General features: G+C 30.9%; 1 protein-coding gene across 1 annotated transcript; it reads right to left on the bottom strand.

Annotated features, from left to right (window-relative positions):
* Positions 1-1,847: 1,847 nt before the first annotated feature.
* LOC140438958 (uncharacterized) lies at positions 1,848-22,866 on the bottom strand. Its single transcript, XM_072528593.1, has 4 exons — positions 22,781-22,866; positions 18,726-18,806; positions 6,352-6,502; positions 1,848-2,070 (listed from the first exon to the last, which is right to left on the bottom strand). Exons 1-4 carry the CDS (start codon positions 22,864-22,866, stop codon positions 1,954-1,956), a joined length of 435 nt encoding a protein of 144 aa, XP_072384694.1. The 3' UTR covers positions 1,848-1,953.
* Between the last annotated feature and the right edge of the window lie 206 nt (positions 22,867-23,072).

A 23,072-nucleotide genomic window follows, 5' to 3' on the forward strand; every position in this document is an offset into this window, starting at 1 on the left:
AATGATCGAAGAAACTTTTAGAAAAAATGATGATATGTACATTCAAAAACGTTTCCAAAAGATTCGATGAAACGTCTCAAATTATTAAAGAAGCAGCTAGAAAAAATGACGAGAAATTCAAAAATGTTTCTAGAAGACTCGGTGAGACTTCTCAAATAATTAAAGAAGTATGCAGTCAGAACAATGAGAAATTAGAAGAAAGTGCTACCACCAGTTAATGCGGTAGTTTAAGATCCGGTAGAAAAAGAAGAATCACCTAGAGACGAAACGACACATCATATGAGATTCAAATTGCTACCATTTGATGAAAAGTCTTCTTGGTTCATATACCTTAGACAATTTAAAGCTATTGCGACACCCAATCTTTGGAGCGAACAAGAAAAGGCTGTTTCCTTGACTGCTGCTTTACGAGGTGATGCTGCGGATATCCTAAGATCGATTCCTAAGGGCCAAGCAAATATTACCAGACCTTGTTCACTCGACTAGATAAACGTTACGGAGATGACCATCTACAACATGTCTACAAAGTACAAATAAGAAGTAGAATTCAACAAGCAAGTGAGAGTTTGCAAGAATTTGAAGCAGATGTTGCTTGTATAGCGCTGTTGGCTTATCCAGAGGCACAAGACAACATATTGGAAGAAATTGTTGTAGATACCTTTATCAATGGGTTGGAAGACAGTGAACTACAGAAAACTTTACCACTAGCAAGACCAAAAGTTTTAGATGAAGCGTTCGCCATTACCTTGGAACACGAAACAGAAAAAAATGAAAAAAGTCTGAAGGAAATCGTACGGAAAGTAGTTCGTAACCGCTCGTTTTATTTAAATATGGTACATTATGTTCTTCTGATGTTTCCACTTCTTTCCCTATTAATTAACCTTTTCCCAGATATTCTGTGTACTGCCTTTGTTTCGGTTGTCTGCAGTATGTGTTAACACCCAAAGTCTTCTTTTTGTAGTTCCTTCTTCTATCGGAGGTTGGCTATCATCACAGCTATCCGTACCTTATTGGCGGCTGCTCTAAAAAGATCTACTGACCTGCAACTATACCATTCTCTTAGATTTCTCAGCCAGGAAATTCTTTGTCTTCCTATGGATCTTTTACCCTTGATTTTACCTTGCATTATGAGCCTTAATATCTCATATTTCGTACCTCTGGTAATGTGGCCTAAATATTCCAGCTTTCTTGTTTTGATGTGCTTAATGACCTCGCAATCCTTTTGTAGCCTAGTAACACCCAAAGTACAGAATAGCTATAAGCAGCATCATCACCAATTAGACTATATTTGTCCAGTGCTGAACGTAGGTCTCCTATAAACTTTTCCACTTGTATCTATCTGGAGCTTCTTGCATCCGATTCGTGGTGGTGCAAATTATATCACCGTCGATCTAGTCGGTGGGCATTCTTTGATATGCCTCTTATCTTGGTCGCCATTCCAAAAATCGCCTTGTATTCGTAGCTCCTGTTCTTCTTGTTTCTAGGTTAGAAACTTTATTTCTAATAGTTATATCTACCATTGATCTTTCCATCAAGTGTTGTGTAACTTTTATCTTATTTATTGTTCTTTTTGTTAGAGTTGGTGTTTCTGCACTATATGTGAAAACGGGTAGAACGGATTGAGTAAAAACCTTTCTGTTTCAAGAGACTGGTATATTGGACTTAATAATGTTCTTCAGTATACCTATAACGATATCCGAAGTGGCAGTCAGTCAATACTCCAAGCATTTTATGATGATCTGTGGTGTCAAACGCCTTCTTTTATCTACGAATATAATAAAATAGAGCTGTTGTAATCTGTGTGTTTTTCTAACTTTTAATAACTTGTAGTAATTTGTGGAGCATCTGACACAATTCAAAGTTTACTAATAATTAACAACAACAATCTGGACTATAGCTAACATTCCTAAATTATATTTATTTAAGAAACTGTTTATAAAGATACTGCAAAACTTAAATGAATTTCCAATTAAATAACTGTAAGAAAAAGTCTGTAATTCTCTGTATTTTATTTTCTGCTTCAGATCCCGATACAGTTCTTATAACATTGAGAAGTGCATTTTTGATAACCTGTAACAAAAATAAAAATTATGACAAATGAAAAAAATATTGTCATGATGTCAGTTAAATTTTTTTATATAGCTTATAGTAGGATTGAAAAGTTACATAAGGGTTGTATTTTGAGAGGATGCAATTTTATTTTTTTGATGTGTTGGAAGGGGGTAAGAATAAGCTTACGTTCAAGTTTATGGGATCCCTACCCTTGTCTCCGGGCCACCATCTTAGAAAAAGGCAAGTAAAGGGCTTTCGCGCTATTTCTCGTAAACTAGTAATTTTACAGAAAATTTTATAAAAAATTATTCGCAGAAAATTAAACTATCTACAACTTTATTCGTATCAGTTTTAGTCGTCAAATAAAAAATAAAAAATTATAAACAAAAATATCTAAAATTTTTTTTTTTGGCCTTATACCCTTTTTTCTTATCATTTTACACTAAAATGACATTAGTGCAATATTAGAGGGAGTATCTCAAAGAATAATTTTTCCTAAAAATTTCTTTAATTTTATTAATTTCTCTGGATTTTACAGCACTCCGAAGTAAAATGGGTTCTTGAATGCTCGCCATCTTAGAATAAGGGGCACAAAGGGTTTTCACGCTATATCTCGTAAACTAGTAACCCTAAAAACATTATATTAGACATTATTTGTAGAAAATTAAATTGGCTACAGCTTTATTTCCGTTACTTTTTTCGTAAAATGGCAAATACAAAAACTAAACTAAACATTTTTCAATAAATTTCCTTAGCCGTTAGCAATGACGGCTTAGCTTTCTCACTATAAAATAATGCTATTCCGCTGGCTAACTTAGAACCTTTCTGTAAAATTACGATGAATTTAAGTTTGTTGATCTTGTACGCCACTGATGTATCGCATCCTGAAAAAGCATAAAAAAACAACAAATTATTTGAAATTACGTTGTCTAGTTTAGTGCAGCCCAGGTAACTTTTTTTTTAACTTTTAAAGTAAAAATAGACTTTTTTTTCAAATAATAATTGCTTTTATTAAAATTTAAGAAACTGTAGTAATTAAAATTATAAATGTAGAGTGTGGCCATAGCTGTCATATTATAAGTTCTGTTTTAAAATTTAAAATTGACATCTGACAGCTAGCTTTATTTTTTTGACAGTTGATAAATATCTAATCAAATTGAGATCGTTGTTTTTGTTTTGTTTTTAGAAAAAGTTTAACCTCTATGTATAGTTTCATTTAAAGATATTTTTTCATTTGTAATAATTTATTTCTGCTACAAGTTGTCGCCCATTAACAATTGTAATTTTTGTAGTATCTCCAACTTCTAGAGTTTGTAAATGGATGGGACATAGTGTTTTTTCTTTTTTATTTTTGGTATTTATTTTTGTAACTATTTATATAGTATTTTCTTGTATTACCATTTATATTTACTGTTTATGGTGAGATAACAATAAATTTTAAATTTTTTTTCAATAAACCATTTTTTTATTTACTTTAAAAAGTCTCGAAACTTTTTTTGTGTTTTTTTAGGAAGGAATAGCCGTTTTCTTTCATACAGCAGGAAGATTCCTCAAAGCGGCGTCCTTATTTTAAATAGCTAGAGGACCTTCTTGTGTTTTGTTTTGTTCAGGAGACTTATGTAAGTACACCTTTATTATATTTTTGTAGTTGCCCCAATCCAATTCCATTGTTTCATTCACTTATCCACGACCCAGTTCTCTAAATAAATCCTGAGAGCCGTTCACATAAGTTTTGATTTGTTTTGCTTCCCTATCTCCACCACAGTAATTTCTGTCCCCAAGTTTCAACTCCCTATGATAATCCCAATGTGGTAGGCAAAATAATCGTTACACAGTCACAGAATCATAGGATTGAAACGCAGCAAGCGCAGAACGAATGATGAATGTATCTGCATCAGATTTAACCTGGTCAACACCAAGAAAGATATATGGTCCAAAATCTGTAGCATGCAGAAAATTCCTTAAAAATTATCCAATATACAAGTATAAAAATTTTCTAGTACAACCCTGGGCCAAGTTTAAATATTTCCCAAATTCTCTGTTTACATTGTGATGTAAAAGAAAACATTGCAAATTCCAGTTACCGCTGGAAGGTAAATAATTCATATATTATGTTTTAGTTCTACAATTTTAAAAGTTGTTTGATGTAAGGTCGTTTTGCGATATAGTTTGAAGAGGTTTAACAAGAATTCGGCTACGAAGTTAAATATGATTATATTTGGTTTGTAATTGTACGTCAAGGTCATTTATGATGCGATATGAAGCAATTTAACAAGAATTTTAGGTGGGCACATTTGCAAGGTTAGAGGAGAAGCCGGTACGAGAGCGTTAGGTCGAAGGAATTCATGTTGTAGGTTTAAATATTTGGTCAAGGGGGACAGACGTGTTTAATTTAGTCGGTCAAGAAGCCGGCAAAATTTGTTGAAAATAGTGAAGTATACTCTATGTAAAGTGTCAGTTTTGGAAGAATAATCACTATTTCTATGTTTCTATGTATCTATGAGATTTGTGTCGCCTACAACAACTTTAAAGGATTACAACATGTTCTATTGTTGAGTTTTTAAGAAGCCGGGTTCAAGGTTTGCGTCTAGTTCCAATTTTAACCTCAATATCCTAAGTAGCCGTTTCAAGAAACTTTTTGCACAGTTTGGAGATGCAGTTTTTTTGCGTGGCAAAGAGAGTATAGTATAGATCCAGCTCCTACTCCCAGGAATTTAGAGTGAATGTGCATTCTAGTGAAATCCAGGTAACTTTTTTTGTTTGAACTTTTAAAGTAAAGATAAACATTTTTTTCTAATAATAATAATTGGTTTCATAACCATTTAAATTGTAATTATTAAAATTATATGTCTTAGGGCGTGGCTCAGCTGTCGTTTTAATTGTTCTGTTTTAAAATTTAATGTTGACATGTGACAGCTAGTTTTAGTTTTTGACATTAGTTTATTTTGTTTCTAGAAATGAGTTAACCTCTATAAATAGTTACATTTAAAAGATATTTCTTTATTTGTAATGATTTATTTCTGCTACAAATTATAGCCCAGTACCACTTGTAAGTTTTTGTAGCATCTCCAACTACTAGAGGTGTAAACGGATAGGTCATAGTAAGTTTTTGTCTTTATTATTTTGGTATAAATCTTTGTAACTATTAATATAGTATTTTTGCGCCCTTTATATTTGTAACTGTTTGTTTTGAGACAACAATAAATGTTCAATTTATTTCTCTGAACCATTTTGTCTATTTATCTTAAAAAAAGTCTTCCTAACTCTCTTTTGTGTTGTTTAGGACAGAAGAGCCTTTTTCTTCTATCCAGCAGGAAGTTTTCTCAAAGCGTCGTGCATTTTAAATAGCTAGAGGTCCTTCTTGTTGTGTTTTGCCCATTTGTCTAGGAGATTCATGTAAGTACCCCTTTGTTTCATTTTTTTGTAGTTGCCCCAATCCATTTTTGCCATTTACTTATCCATGACCTTAGCTCTCCAAATAAACCCTGAGCGCCGTTCGCATGTTTCGTTTATTTTGCTCGCCCTATCTCTGCTCCAATAATTTCTGTCCCCAATTTGCAACCCCCCATAGTAATACCCTATTTGGTAGGCAAAATTTTCGTTACAAAGCAAATTTGTTCAAAAATTTTTAGGTATTTTGTTAATAACTTTTTTATTTTTAATTTTACGATAAAAAGTAATAAAAACAAAGTTTTAGACAGTTAATTTGCTACAAATAATGTAAAATATTATTTTCTGTAGGGTTGATAGTTTACGAGATTTAGTATATGATTCTCTTTTCAAAAAATTTAATGACTAAGTTTTTAAAAATTCATTGTAAGCTGCGATACAATCAACCAAGGTGAAATAATACCTCTATAATATAGAATGAATAACACTTCAAGTCAATTTACGATCTTATTACAATAAGAACTTAAAATTTTAAGAGAAGCATAACCATTGAATAAAACAGTATTTTTATCGTGTCTTTGATGACTAATTTATTAAAAAGCGCTTATAGGTACACATTTTTGTTTAAAATTATCTAAGCTACATTTCTTGTTTGAGCCTTTTTTCCAAGGCGTACGGATTCTAGGTAAATCGATATTTTCTGTTTTTCCCCATCTACGACGGGGTTTTTAGGATAACGCCCAAGGGTAGGAGTGGCTTTTTGCATCTGTTTTGGGGTTCAAAATTTGATATTCTAAGCAAAATTCAGCTTGTTTGTCTAGTTTTTAGAGTTCAGAACAGAACAAACAGAAACAGTGCATATACAAACAGCGGTCTTGTACGTATTTCTTTGTATCAACAGCTATTTACCTGAATTAAGTTAAGACTCGGTGGTAAAATATCCTTAAGTAGTTTCCTAACTGTCATAATTAGTTGCCTAATATCATGTGAAAATTCTGTTAAGCTTCTAAACTGTCGTTCGGTCGGTACATACCCACTATCGACAAATTGTTTGATTATTCTGAAAATGAAATATTTTCATTACTTTTAATTTTATTTTAATTTTAATGATATCATTTATAGGTTATAAAAATAATTTTCTATTCATTTAGAATGGGTCATTTGTTTTTAGATTACTACTTTGTAGAATTATCTTTTGCGCTAAGTTAGTGCAATAGCTTCAGAAAATATAAATACTCATAGTAGCTTTTATACCCAAACCTTACAAAAGCAGACAGCAAAAGCTAAAGACTGTTTTAGACTATAACATAAAATGATATAAGAAAGTGGTATAACAAAAACTTACATCAAATGATTGTGTACAATATTAATACAAGAAGTTTTGTGTATTATATTGTCACATTTTCATACTAGAATATATTATGTGATTCTGCGCATTGAATTCTAAAAAGTATGTTTTTATTTTGGTACATGTACTGTTAACCTCAATGTTCTTCTTTTTCTTTTAACAATATTTTAACCTCATTTTTCCATTGATATATAATACAAATTTTGCCCTCGTTTTATCTTTGTTATTTTATATAAGATATATTATATGATGGATAAGAAAATTCTATTATTATCCGCTGCTTCTATTGCTACATTTCTTCTTGTTCAAACAATCAAGAAAAAACGCCAACGAAATATGTGGTCTGGAGCTTGGCTTTAGAAAAGACAGGAAGGTCGTGGGGTCTTAAGTATGTTAGAAACAGAACTTAAAGACAATGATCCTGAAAAATATAGGCCGTTTTTAAGAATGTGTGAGCCACAGTTTAATGAACTTCTTGAGCTTATTCGAGAAGATATTACCAAACAGGATACAATTTTAAGACAAAGTGTATCTGCAGAGAATAGGTAAGTAATTCTATTAAGAATATCAAGTTTTGCAAATAATATTTAGTTATGGTTTTGATTTTAGGTTGGCTTTAACTTTACGTTTTTTAGCAACTGGTGAATCTTATCGTTCTTTGATGTTTTCGACTCGAATTCATAAAAGTACGATTCGTTTCATAGTACCAGAAGTATGTAAAGTAATTTACCAAATATTAAAAGACGAATACATGAAGATGCCTCAAACTGTAAGCGAGTGGCAACAAGTGGCAAGTGACTTTGAAAATTTGTGGCAATTTCCAATGTGTCTTGGAGCAATTGATGGCAAGCATATTAACTTTCGTGCTCCACGTAGCAGTGGATCTTATTATTACAATTATAAAGGACAGTTCAGTATAGTACTGCTGGCAGTATCAAATGCTGAATATAAATTCCTATATGTTAATGTAGGAGTAAATGGGAGAATGAGTGATGGTGGTGTATTCAGGGAATCCTCACTCAAAAAAGCCATGGACAGAAATATACTCAATTTTACTCCAGAGCAAAATTTACCCATGAGCAACACTGTTGTGCCCCATGTATTTGTTTGCGATGATGCATTTCCCTTATCAAAACACATGATGAAACCTTATCCCACAAGAAATTTATCAAATAATAAAAGAATTTTTAATTATCGTTTGTCTCGAGCGCGGAGAGCTATTGAAAATGCATTTGGCATAATGTCCAATAGGTTTAGAGTGCTTTTATCAACAATAAATTTGAGCCCAGATAAGGTTGAAACAATCACTCTTGTCTGTTGTGTCCTGCGCAATTTTTTAATTACAAAAAATTCAACTTATGCGGAAACTGAGACAATGGATGCACACTTAATAAATCGTTAGAGATAAATTTAAGAATTATTTCATGAATGAAGGTTCTGTACCTTGGCAAAATAAATGTCTTACTTAAATAATAGTAATATCATTGTTTATATAGAATTAGTTGGTCAGACCAATAGGAATATTTTTTGATTCAAATTGAGACAGTCACCAGATGTCCCCACAATTTCTGTCAGGATCGCAACATCAAAATGCAGACACCAAGTTGGATACAATTCTATTCATAACACTCCAACTTGCATACATATTAAGAAAAATAAATATGTGTGGAAGAATATATTTAGAAATTGAATTATTGATGTCATGCTATTATATATATAATGTTGGTAGCATAACATCATTAATTCAATTTCTAAATACACTCTTCTTCTAAATATATCTTGACAGAACCAATATATTATGTAATTAAAATTTTATTGTACATGTATAAATTCATATTTATTAAAACTCAATTTTTATTGTAATCTTTTTTTATTTTTTAACAACTAGACCTATAGACTTCCTACAGCGCACATATTCTAAACATATCAGTGGGGGATGAGTAAAACAATAGTAATGCACAGATTCTAAATGTGCTGGTGGGAGATGGCTTCTGTGTGCTGCATGAGAGAGAAAGTATTCGAAATAATGAAAAAACAAATAATATAAAATGTGTTATTACATTATTTCGAATACCTTCTCTTTCATACAGCACACAGAAGCCATCTCCCACCGGAACATTTAGAATCTGTGCATTATTATTTTTTTACTCTAATTCCTCCAGTTGAGCTTCAAATAAAATTGTATCTATTTTTTGTTTTACTTGTAATACTCTTTTTTTGTTTTTTATTTTTAAGAGTCTCTCAGTCACATATTTGCCATAAATAGTATTTTCATCTTCACTATTCATGACCTTTATTGCATTTGCAATACTATCTAAAGCATTTGATGCTTTATCGGACACTGATAGTTCCCGTTCCCCTTTCTTCTTTTTTTTAATTGGCGTCTCATACATATCCTCAACGACAATTTCTTCAATTACATTTGGAAGAGGTGATAGAATGCCATCATCACCTACTTCATATGCCATGTCCACATCTTGGCTTGAGTTTGACGTACTCGCTCCTTCATTAATTTCGAATGATGAAACTGGCTTCCTCGTTGTTAAGTATTCATTTAAAAATTGGAGTTTGTGGTGGTACCACAGTTTTGGGACATATATCTGCAAAAATATAAACATGAATAAACATATTACTTATAAACACTTGTAATGTTTACCTCACTTACTCCAGCACCACTTTTCTGTGAGTCTAAAACCTTCATCCTTTCTGCACTGTAAGTGTTTCTAATTCCATTCCATTTTTTCTGTATATCAGAAATTGTCTTTCCTAATATTTCACTTAAGTTGTTTAAAGCAACATTTCTCTTGTGTTTATTATGGTAATCTTCGTGTTTTATATTGAATAAACATGGGTTAGACTCGTATCCTTCTATTAATAGAATAATACTGTCCGTTGACCAAGACATTTTTAAATTATTTCAAAAGAAAATGCAACCAGGCCATTAAATCCAAACCAAAACAACAGTTATAACCTTAGAAAAAGCAACGTGTCTATTATGACATGACATATGACATAACCTAACTGTGTTCCATGGTTCCAAAGGAGAAAAAGACGAAGAATCTAACTGCGCATGCGTGTATACTAATAATTGGTCATTAGTCATAATTAATCAAAATAGGACAGGTTCTAATTTCTATAACATTTTTTGTTAACAGATTTTGTTTTCTGTTTTACATTATGACAAAACTAGGTATACCATTTTCTTATATCATTTTATGTTATAGTCTAAAACAGTCTTAACTCTCTGGGGCCAATAAGTCTAATATCATTTATACTGAAGACTCTAGAAAACCTTCTCGATAGGCATGTTTTAGTTTGTTACGTTTTATATATCGTAACAGCTTCTTTATTTTATATTTTCCTAATTTTCGATCAATTATTCCTTTTTATATTTTTATGTAATTTTTAATAATATAAAAATTCTTTATTTTTGTTTATTATTTTGTTTCTTCAGCATCTACAGCGTCTTCAATGGGCAGGCCATGTATTTAGGACGGAAAAAAGAGGCTTTCAAAAAAAAATTGTTAATGTAAAAATGAAGGGAAAGAGACCTAATGGAAGATAGAGAAAGTGATGGGAAGATGATGTGTATGAGAACGGCATAAATCTCCTTGGCAGCCGATGGTCGAGAAGAATCTATAGGATGAATGGATTTTGTTTTTATCCTAAAAACCAATTTAATTGGCGCTTAAATTCTACCTTTTAATTTCTGATTAGAATAAGACATATTTCTGCTATTACCTGCTAATCCGAAATGTATGTAAAATGTTTGGTTTATTTCTTTATACTTATATATTTCAAATAAAATATTTGTTTAATCTGTTTAAATATTAGTTTAAATATTGAAGGGTTATTTAATGCCGTGGACATTCCTTTTTTTGCTTTATTAGGTATTGTATTATTTTATTTATTTCCCCCCCCCCCTTTATTTATTCTGTACATTAACGATATCGGTATTTTTGTAATTTGTGAATTTATTAATCTTTTTGCCGATGAAACTCTAATATGTTGTAGTGATGAAAATTTTAATGTAGCTATTCAAAAAATGAACACTATTTTAGATATGGTTAATAAATATTTAAAAATGAATAAACTGAAATTGAATGTGAAAAAAACAAAGGCAATGATTTTCACTACCAAACATAAATATAGGTTGCTTGATTCTGAAATCATAAATTTAAATATTAATAATTAAAAATTTAAATTGTCACAACAGTTAAATATTTGGGATTCCAGCTAGACAATATTCTAAATTTTGAGAGTCACTTCGAGTATGTTCATAAAAAAATATGAAAAAACTTTACTTTCTGAGTAGAATATCTCAAAATTTATCAATGGAGTCAAAAATAACAGTATATAACACAATTATTCAACCTCATTTTGACTATTGCTCATTAATCTTATATTTATTTAACCTTAACAAACTTAACATGCTACAAAAATTACAGAACCGTGGAATGAGAATAATCCTTAAAACAAATCGCCGTACCCCAATTGGGACGATGTTAAATACTCTAAATTGGTTCTCTGTTGAAAATATACTGTTTTATTTCACCTGATTTTGGTCTTCAAAATAGTAAATGGCTAATCACCTGAATATTTTCAGGAATTCATTTCTTTCAACAAAAGTATTCATTCTTATAATACCCGAGGTTAGATGACATATATGTACCTAGAAACTATGTATAAAAGTACGATGAATTCGCTCCATTTTAAAAGTTTTCCTGAATTTAATCAGTTACCAACATCTGTAAAAAAATGTACTAATCTCAATAATTTCAAAATGTTACTTAAACAATATATCAAAAATTTATAGTGATCTTTCTTTATATTGTATGTATATTAGGTTTTTTCTATTTAAATAAAGATCTATATATCTATCTATTTGAAAACCTTTTTGATTTCCCTTTAACTTTAATTAACGTGAATAGTTTATTATTCTCTGAAATTAAGGTAAGTATTTTCATAATCCGTGAACACTTGTCTGGTTTTATCTTTGGTCTCTTTTTATAAACTTGGGTCTCGCCTCCTGAGAAAAATGGACTGGTAATTAACCCTACATTCTACCGAGTTACATTCAAAATCCATGAACTAGCAACTAATGAACTAATTCACCACCATGCTTAATTCAACATCCAATGTAATATAAAACCAATGATGTAATACAGCCATCAGACTTCACCATATAATAAATACCTAGGAGATCTGATATGGCAGTAACATCGTCAACTTTTCATCCAGCAGCCCTATATCAAACACAGCATTAAAAGTTAAGTGTTTAACGACCTTCAGCCACCTTTTTACCTTTGGGCCTTTAGTCATTTAATTTTGTTTGTACTTTCAGTCATTTTTTTAGGCCTTCAGCCACCATGTACAGGACTTGCTGTAACATAAAGACAAGTCTACCTATTTATTGTATATAATTTTTGTTTAAATTTTTGTGTTATGCTTTAATCTCCCTTGTGAACGTTCTTGCTACCATTGTTTGTCTTAGGGATTAGCCAAACTACCTCTAAGAAGAGCTAGCCAGAGTAAGGATCTCAATGATTGTTTTAATGGTGGTGAAGAGGAGATACTTAAGCTAAGGTTAACCTCTTTACGATCCTGAGTCAATTGTCGATTTTAAAATGGTAGAACCCAAGTACAGAGGTCGAATATCAAGAGAAAGATCTATAACACGATGGGTAGACCAAATGAAGACTGGTAGGAAAATCCTTACATGAAGCTGTTTATATAACAGGATACGAGCCAATAGAGACATTAAGCTAATAATATTTAGAGACTCACCACGCCCTGACAAGGGCTCAAGAAATAAGGAGACTCGGGTTTTTACTCACATATTTGGTGGCTTCACTCATGTATATATAGTAACTATTCAACCACATTTTTTTTAACCTTAGTCAAAATTTAACCTTTACGTTTGTCTTTATTACAGTGGTAATACTTATTTCCGGTAACAATACTGATCATGGACTTGTTAGTCCCAAAACGTTCTGCGATGTAGCCCAAAAGGATCTTTTTTTAAATATATTAACCTTTCCATAAAGGTTTTTTAAATAAATTTTTTGTGATTTATGGTATACAGCGGACTAGGGGAACTTTAATTTCCTTGTGGATATTGCTATATCGTTCCAGTGGTATTGCATCGTTTGAATGCGTAGACTATAAGTGTGGTTATGCTTAATCGCTTGGATGCCTTTGAAGTGTGGGTATACATACGACTAAGGTAGGTTAAACCAGCTCGACAGAATTAGAACCTCTGAGGAGGTCCTTAGACTACTTAACCAAACAATACAACTGGTCAATATAATAAAGAGACGCAAGCTGGAATACTTCGGTCATATTATGAGATACCCTGAAAAAACTAAACTTTTGCATCTAATCATTCAGGAAAAGATAGAAGGTTAGCGTGATCGTGGTAGAAGAAAACCATTATGACTGAAAAATCTAAAACAATAATAGGGAAAATCGACTACATCATTATTTAGAGCTGCTGTCAATAAAGGAACGATAGCGAATATAGTAGCCAAGATGGTATTCAACCATCGATAACGGTCATGGAACTAGAAGAAAAAGTCAATTATAATAAACAAAGACATACCGTATGATAAAAAATTTTTAATAAAACTTATTTTATTAAAAAATATTTTAAAAAGCATGCATACTCGTATGTCTCAATTAAAGCATAAAATTTTTTCCAATTATAAAATTGTTTTGATTTAGAAAACAATATAAAAATTATCTCATTAAAAACATACTCCCAATTTATTTTCAATAAGCAATATCGTCCCCCTCTGTATATATGTTAATTAACCAATAGCAATAAAAATATATGTGAAACAAATTTTTATAAGCACAAAGTCAAAAATCAACATATCTTAAAGTATGACATTGCAGTATTTATTTGACAAATTACTTATGTGTTTATTTTGATGAAACATTGAAAACCTACATCATTTAAAATTAAAATCATTAAAATTAAACATAATTAAACACAATTATACATTAAAATCTTACATTACAGAGAATGTAAGACTGGCTTAAACTTTTATCATTGTAACACTAGGATACCCTCCATAAGATGGTTCTACACAGAATCTAATCGACATTTTATAAAGACCATTAATCGACTGAGAGCAAATCATGCTCTTACGGCATCCTATATGCATGGAATCGGCTTATCAAATACTCCCAATTGTACTTGTGGCAAAATAGGCGATCTAACACATATTATATTAGAATGTGATTTACAAATTATTAATATAAACGAATTTTATAAGGAATTAATAAATTCTAAGTGTTGTTTTCCAACAAACCTTAATCTTTTAATATTTTCAAATAATATGGAAATTCTTCATTTACAAACATGTTAAAATATATAAATATAAGTTGTAAATAGTATATAGGCATAATCTGTTAATATGGTTTGAAAAAAAAACAAACAAAAGTATACCACAAATTAAAAAAAAAACAAAAGAGTTAAGAAAATAGAAATAGAACAAAAAACAAAAAAATAAATCCAAAAAAAGAACAAAAAAAAAGCAAAAAACCAAAAAAAACAAAAGAGCACCAAAACAAAAAAAAACAAAAAAAAAGAAAACAAAAAAAAACAAGAAAATAATAAAAGAATAAAAAAACAAAATAAAAATATATCCATAAAAATATTAGGTGTATAACTAGTAGTAGTAGTAGTACTAACATTGATAACTGCTAACAAGAAAATTTTGACTATGAATCTGCAATCAATAATAATTAAAATTTAGTCGATTTTAACAATAAACACAAACAAGTCTGGCTAATTGGCTCTGCCAAAGCCATTTAAAAAAAAAATTGAAAACCTAACCTAATAGAACTACCATTACCCACTTGTCCTATAGACCGCATATAGCTTTAAGTTTCTGAGCCACACTTTTCCAATTAAGAGCAAGCTGTAGATTTTTGTTTGACTTTCAAAATTTAACAGCAAACCACCCCTATTACCTTTTGAAAAATCTAAAAAAAAATCGCAATTTGGGTTTAATTTGAAGAAAAAAAAAATTAAAGTAAAAGTAATTACATCGCAATACTGTTAATGGGCTTTTGTAGTGAATCAAAAAACAAATTTTATTCTTTGTAAACAGCGTCCGACGAATAGTTTTCTTTTCGCCCATTTTTCAACATTAAAGAAAATGGTGGAGAACTTTTAATTATTTATGTCTGTCTGTCCGTCAGTATGTCTGTCCGCAAATACAACTTCTTCGTTATTAGAATAGATAGAATGACAAATCAAGTGTCGAATGAGAGCTTATAACCCAAAGACGGTATTAAAGGTGAGAAATGTGACCTCGGACTTCTGTCGTCAGATTTGCACCGAAACTACTGTGTTTAAGTCGTCGAAATAGTACAAGCGATAAATTATTTGACACGTCTTAGCAAGACAAAAAAAATATATTTCTGGTTTTTGTACCACTCTCGGTTAAAAGTTATGACCCGAAGTTTAGCAAAAATTACGCAAAATTGGTGAAATCAATCGACACGAAGAGAACTTCTGGTTTTACTTTCGGTCACGTTGGGTAAAAACCCAACCCAAGACTTTGCTTTTTTTTTTAAATTCTAGTTTAAATATTTTAAACCGATATTTTGGAGGTCTCAACATATTAAGTGAGGTTATTCGACTTTAATTTAGGAAATATATTGAAATTCAAAAAGTGTACACCGTGTTAGTGTCAGTCGTTCGCTCGCACAAGCATTTAAACATTTGAAGCAATTTTTTAAAATTATTATTCTCATTGGTCTTGGGAAATAAATATACCTAATCTTTTTAAGCTTAAAGTGATTTGGTTTTGACGTGACAACGTCTTAAATTAGGTTGTGGCTCGGAGTCACTCATGAAAAAGTGTAACGCCCGCTCACGTCTGTTACGATGAGTCACCGAACGAGAGAGAGGCCCGCCGGACCGGCGAATGCCTTGCGTCTCTCTCCCACTCAAACATGATCGGTCCGCTGCGCGCGCAGCACTAGACAATTAGGCGCGTTGAATCGGTGCGGTTTCATATTTCTCCTATCATCGTCCTATCCTCAACAAAATCACTCAAATAGAAATTAGTTAAGTTTAAGTTTACATGTACAATGTTTTAGTAAACAAAATATATTTCTATAGTTAAAATTTGTGCAATTCTTATTTTCATTCAATTCCTTGTTCCTATTGTGCAATTTAATAATATTCATATCAATAAATATTCTACCGAGAAAAAGACGTTGTCACGTAAAATCTTCGCCCGTAAAACCGACTTTACAGGCAACCGATTTTTTATTTTAATACGGCACTGGCGATGCACGGAAATGACGGGTACACGTAAACTCATCACCAATTACCATAAATACCCTCGTACATAGTACAAACTCATCACCGCCATAAAAGTGGGGTTTTCAAAAAAGACCCTAAGAGATTGGTAAACTGATCACTGGCCTACCTGCACCCCGGATCAGGTATAGACCATAAAATCCCAGCAAACGGCTAGTTTTTGGTAATTTCACAGTATAATCCAAATCCAGATGTCTTAAATGCAACTGCAATTTATTGGTTTGTATTTGGGAATTCCACAAAATTCTATTGATAGCTACCTAAAATCATGCGAAAAGAAAAATTTCTCTTCGTTTGCCCTTGTTTCTTAAACATGGATAGTGAACTGCTAATTGATTACGTCTTGAGCTAACGCGAACAAAAAATAATGATTATCAATAATATCAAATTTCAATTGCGAAAGACTCTAAAACAATCGAATTGCCTTTTGTGGACTTGCGACGAAAGGGTGTAAGGCTAAATGTCATACAACTGGTGAGTAGAAATTTTATACCGTTTTTGTTTAGTTGTTTCGCACTGGTTTTCGCGAATCATCCTGATCAAACAGAAAAAAATCAGCGTAATTAAGTTCTTAAAGTTAACTGTATAAGATGTTTCTTGTAGGCAAGGCATAATATCACTTTGTTGCTGTAGATTACCTTTTCTGATATTACATTTTGAGATTTCTAATTAAATTGTTAAAAGTCACACATTGTTTATATATATATATATATATATATATATATATATATATATATATATATTATATACAGGGTATCCAATTAAGTCGGCACCATATGTGAAACCTTTTTATTTTTAGTTTTATGAATTTTGTTATATAAAATATTTATGTTACACAAAAAGTTTTGAATGATCTAAAACCTAGAATACAATGATCAGATATTAAATTTTTCTAGTTGTATACGCGGTTTGTTAAAATAAAGTCTTAATAAAATTCATTTTGTTTAACGAACCGCGTAAATGACTGAAGAACACTAATATCTGATTCTGATGATTGAAGTTCTAGATCAATAAAATTTTTTTTTATAAATCTAAAAATAAAAAAAATTTCCATATGGTACCGACTTAATTGGACTCCTTATATAGACTTCAAAACATAACTATTTGGGTGTGCAGCTGAAGATAGGACAAAGAAGTACTCTGTTTAGTCTACCAAGCTTTCGCAAATCTTTATTTGTATCATCAGGGTGCTACAATAAACAAAATTAGTATAAATTACAGAATAAAAATTATTTTGTATCTTACACTAATTGAGGTTAATTGTCATGATGTTTATAAAATGAAATGAACAAGTCGAAGCTTTCTTCGACTTCAATGCACTAATAGCACACTCAAGTTTTTAGCTTTTCCTATTTTTTAGACATTTTATATTTACTTCCTCTGCAAAATCGTCTATTATTTTCAAGATAGTCAAATAACGCCAAAACAGTAAGACTTAGACCGAATATATGCTTAACAAATTATTTCGAGAATTCAATGAGGAATATAAAAATGCAATGAAAATCAAATAACGAAGTTGGGACTACTTCCGATATAAACAAAAATAGCAAATGTTGACAAATATTTTCATTTTAAAGTTCACTATAGAAATCCTATGTAACTAAATTTTTTGATCTCAAAACCATTTAGATTGGCAGATACGTCTAATAGGCCACACCGTGTGACATATTAATATCTCAGTTAAATTTTAAAGCAACTTGCTTAAAATAATTTCTGATTTTATTAAATTATTACATAAACGAATAGTTTAACAGGTAAGAGGCAATTTTCGCATTAGAAACCAGGCAAAAATCCCGGTGATGAGTTTACCTATCTGCGGTGATGAGTTTACCAATCTCCAAAGGATGCCGGTGATCAGTTTACTATATCTCCGAGGGTCTAATAATTTTATGGGGGGCTATATAGTGATGAGTTCGTACACGTGCGAAATGACACGGACCCCACAGACTTGTATAAACACCATTTTATTGTTTTGTGAACGCGAGTGCTGGTAAACAGATAAGCAGAAGATGTTGTGATGTTAGTATGTTATTGTTTTTTATATGTATTAAAGAAAAAAGAAAAAGAAACGTAGAGTACTGAAATATTCTAAAATATTAGTAAAATTTTGTTTCATCGTCCAATATTTCTATGTATATTATAAATTCTACTTCGGTTTGTTTTTTTTTTAGTGAATGATGCACATTCCATCTTCTTTGTTTTAGCCTTTTCTGCTCTTGCTCTTCCTCTTCATCAAGTAGTAATGCCAACACGATGAGATCTTCTATCCAAGCCGCCATAATATTTTCAACTATCATTTATACAGAAATATGTAATAACGTTTTTTTTCTCTATTCGGCTTGGTACGAACATTGCTACAACGTGGTTGTATGTAAATATAACATTAAAAATACCCGGAGTCGGCATTGACAGGGAACGGACACGGTACGGATATGTATAAATCGACCATAACTGTCTATTTTCTTAAAAAAAATTATTTTTTCGGTATAGAATTAGCTAATAAGTTTTCTAAAAGTTTTTAGTATATTAACTTTTATGTGTAAATTGGCCCTTTGTATAAAATAGGTACCTATAATAATAAATTGTACTTACTCTTTCTGTATCAATTTTGTAAATTTGTACGGCTCCTTCATAAGTTTCAATAACGAATCATTCGCTTCTTTAAAGTCAAACCTAAATACATTAAAATACGTTAATATTTAAAACATATCAGGCACAAATCAATTTGTGTTTCAGAAAAATCCAAATACCCAGACAGAAAGAGTCGTTTATATAAAAATGGTTATCTGCCAATAGTTCCGCATTTAGTAAGAAAAGATGACAATAGAGACAAAAAAATAGCAGCTTTTTCAGTTTCAAGCAACCTTTAGTAATGACAGTTACTCAATAGTATCAATATTAAGTTATTTAGTAAAAGGTTCGTCATTGAAGTGTAGGGTTGTATTATAAAGTTAGCACAATTTTTGGAACGGCCCCATCGGGCGTCATTAAGGAACTAAAAGAAATAAGAAATCAGTTCAAACTAGGTAACTAAGGGATGAAAGTGGTGTAGGTACACCACTTATAGTTTTACACCAGAATATGGAGAGATGAACAGAATATATAGCACAGCTTTTGAAAAACAAAGACAGACGAGAAGCACCAAAAGAATTTAAATATAATGCTAGGCCTGGCGTTATAAAAAAAATAGAATATGTATTAAAACAAGCTAAGAGTGAAAAATTTCCCGTACTTGCTATAATTGCCATCAAATTACTTAAAATTAAGAATATTGGGTTTAATAGCTTTGGATCTATTCAACTCCATGTGTATGGTAAAATATTTACACACACTTCTTTCGTCGGAAAAGCCGACTAAAAGGAGCAGTCGCCAATAAAATAAATAGAAAATACATAATTAGAAGCTATATTCATAGCCAGAAAAATTACTGACAAAGCTTTAGAATGAAACAAACCTGCCTTTCTTGCTTTATCTTCTTCAAGTGGAATTTATCCACCACAGATCATTGTGGCAATTTTGATTTTTTGTACAACTGCATAAACACAGCTGCGGTTATGCAGTCAATATATCGAACTATTTGTTTAAATTAAATAGTCAGTATATATGTCCTATTCTTGGACCTTTCTTACCAAACACATTCCCTTGCAATAAACAACTGAAGTAAATCATATCTTCTATTATTTCTGATGCTATGTCAAAAGTACTCTAATTTTCTTTTTTGTTTGTTCATAACAAAGAGTAGTTTTCCATTCTGCGAATAACTTAAAAAATCGTCGCCCATTGTTCACCCACTACATCTTAAAAACGTTAACTTATTCATATCCATATTCCGCAGACCCCAAAATTCTACTCTGTATAGCAAAACGGGAATTATGTAGCATTTATAGCAACAAATGTGCTTAATACTCAGAATGAAACGAGTAGATTGTAAATAAACATTTTAATAAAAAAAATGTTTACGCCAAATCTTTTAATATTGTCATGAGTTCATCATGGTTCTCCAAGTATGACGTTCTATCCATGATATTTACTCCCAAAGTACCTACCTATTTCTTAGTATATATATATATATATATATATATATATATATATATATATATACATATATATATATATATATATATTAACGCATAATTTTAAAAATCCTGGTATATCAAATAATTTTAATGTTTCGATGTTTGTGCTCATATTGTTGTTACTCCCGGTATATTGTAAAATTTATCGAAAGAACGGTAAAAAACGCTGATATTTTTACCATTTTTTGCAAAAAAATTAAAACATGCTAATTGTGCTTCATTTTATTTCGAATTTAGTTGGGTTGGATTACGTTGTGCTGAACGTTTAAAGGGGTTTTCCAAGTTTATTAAGTGTTTTTTCTTTGAAATAAACCACCAGCAGCAAGAAAATCGAAATTTGCCAGAAAGTGACTGTTTTAGAATCGTTACTCTTCGCGAAGAAGGATACACTCAAGTAGAACTCGCTGAACGTTTTAACGTCACCCAGTCAACCATTTCAAGAGTGTTAACACGTTTTTGTGTTACTGGAAGTAACTCGAGAAGACCCGGTCAAGGCCGTAGAAGGGTTACAACTCCTAATCAAGACCGGTTTTTGACACTTCGTACACTGAGACAAAGGTTTGTTACCAGTACTTATCTACAAAATAAATTTTTAGATCGTTATAACTTTAGAATCAGCCAAAATACGATTAGAAGAAGACTTGCCGAAAACAACCTACACCGTGGAAGGCACCAATTGGCCCATTATTGACCAGAGACCATAGAAGGCAAAGATTGCATTTTGCTCGTGAACATGTTGATTGGAATAATGACAATTGGGGAAGAATATTGTTCACCGATGAATCCAGGTACGGTCTTTTTTCTAAGGACAGGAGAAACCGAGTGTATAGAAGGCCTGGGGAACGCTACGCACAGTGTAACACCATAGGGACTGTAGAGTATGGCGGCGGCACGGTAATGGTGTGGGGTGGGATTAATTTAGAGGCTCGTACGGAATTAGTTAGAATATATCGCGGTCGGCTTACATCGCAGAGGTATATAACAGACATTTTAAAAGAGCATGTCGTGCCATTTACACACCATTTATTGGGGATAATTTCATGCTTATGCAAGATTATGCCAGGCCACACACGGCAGGAATTGTGCAGCATTATCGTCAAGAGGTTGGAATTCCTGCAATGAATTGACCTGCGAGAAGTCGTGACCTCAACCCAATAGAACATGTTTGGAACATCATAGGCAGACGACTACGACAACTACCTAATGCACCAAACACATTAGATGAACTGTTTTTACGGTTGGTTGAAATTTGGGATCAAATTGATCAAGAAGAAATCAGAACGATTATTCTCAGTATGGGAGATCGTTCTCAAGCAGTAATAAATGACAGAGAAGGCAATACTCGATACTAGTATTTTCTTCAACTTTAAAAATTTCAATTTCGTCATTAATTTATAATGTCAGTTTGTTTAGATCAGTTGTTTGTTTAGTTGTTTAGATTTATGATGTTATATTGTTAATTTCAATACATTTTTTTATAAAAAAAGAAAAGTTTTTTATTTAATATGTTCTAAAACAACCATAAAGCAGAAAAGAACAACAAAAATTTTTTCATTACAACTCAAAATAAGAATTTTAAAATTAGGCGTTAATTTTGGAGCGCAGTGTATATATATATATATATATATATATATATATATATATATATATATATATATATATGTATATATATAAATATATAAATATATATATATATATATATGTATATATATATATATATATATATATATATATATAAATATATAAATATATAAATATATATATATATATATATATATATATATATATATATATATATATATATATATATATATATAGAAACTTTTAAGCAATTATAACTTTTAGCTTTTACATTTTGTCTTGTTAGTTTCCATAGATTCTAATAACTTAAGACCTTTATTTTGGATGCGAAGAATTTGAAATTTGTCATTAAAATAATGATTATGATGTAGAAGATGAAGTGCGTATGCGGATTCACACATCAATAGCCTACAAATTCAAACTGTACGTACCAGAATCGAAACCTTTTCAAATTTAATTATTTAAATGCTGCCAAAACCAAAATTCTTCAAGATTCCGACATTGACAGAATCGTTCCACAAACATCCTACTAGAAAGGACAATATAATACGATAGTTGAGAATAATTATCACAACGAAAATATTTATTTAATAGAACAGATAAATATTTGAGAAGTTGTACTCTTTTCTGATAGAAGTCTCAGAAGGGAAACACTGAACACAGAAATAAATTCAATTAGGAACTTCAAAAATAATATTACTGATTGATACCGATAGTGACAGAAAAACTTATTACAGAAATGTAATTAAGAAAGTAGATCTCTCAAATGCATGAAGACAAAGTGAATTATGATTATGAATGGTTAGCTTTATGAAAATGGATGTAATGGTTATGCTTAACATTTAGTTAATGATCCAAAAAAGTATACTTTATTTTATAAATAAAACACAATAACTAAACAGTATACTAGACTTTATTCTGTCATTCCCAAAAATAGGATTATACAGAAATAAAATAATTAAAATTCATCGTATAATAAGAAAAACTTACGTTGAAATTGAAATATTTTGCTCCTTTTCCAAAGACAAATTTGCAAATACTACTAACAACAAAATGCATTGTTCAACTAAATTCATTTTATAATTTAATAAATTAATTAAATGGAAATGTCTTATTCGTATTGATTTTTATTTATAGCGTCATAAATCTAACATTATTTTAACAATACCTATAATAAATTAGAAGTGTCATATTTCTTTGTCGGTATGAATAATAAACTATTGAAAAAATGAGATTTCTGTCGGAGCTATAGGTGATTTTTGTTGTTTTCCAGGTTTGATTC

This window comes from Diabrotica undecimpunctata, chromosome 4 (genome assembly GCF_040954645.1).
Source record: "Diabrotica undecimpunctata isolate CICGRU chromosome 4, icDiaUnde3, whole genome shotgun sequence".
Taxonomy (NCBI): domain Eukaryota; kingdom Metazoa; phylum Arthropoda; class Insecta; order Coleoptera; family Chrysomelidae; genus Diabrotica; species Diabrotica undecimpunctata.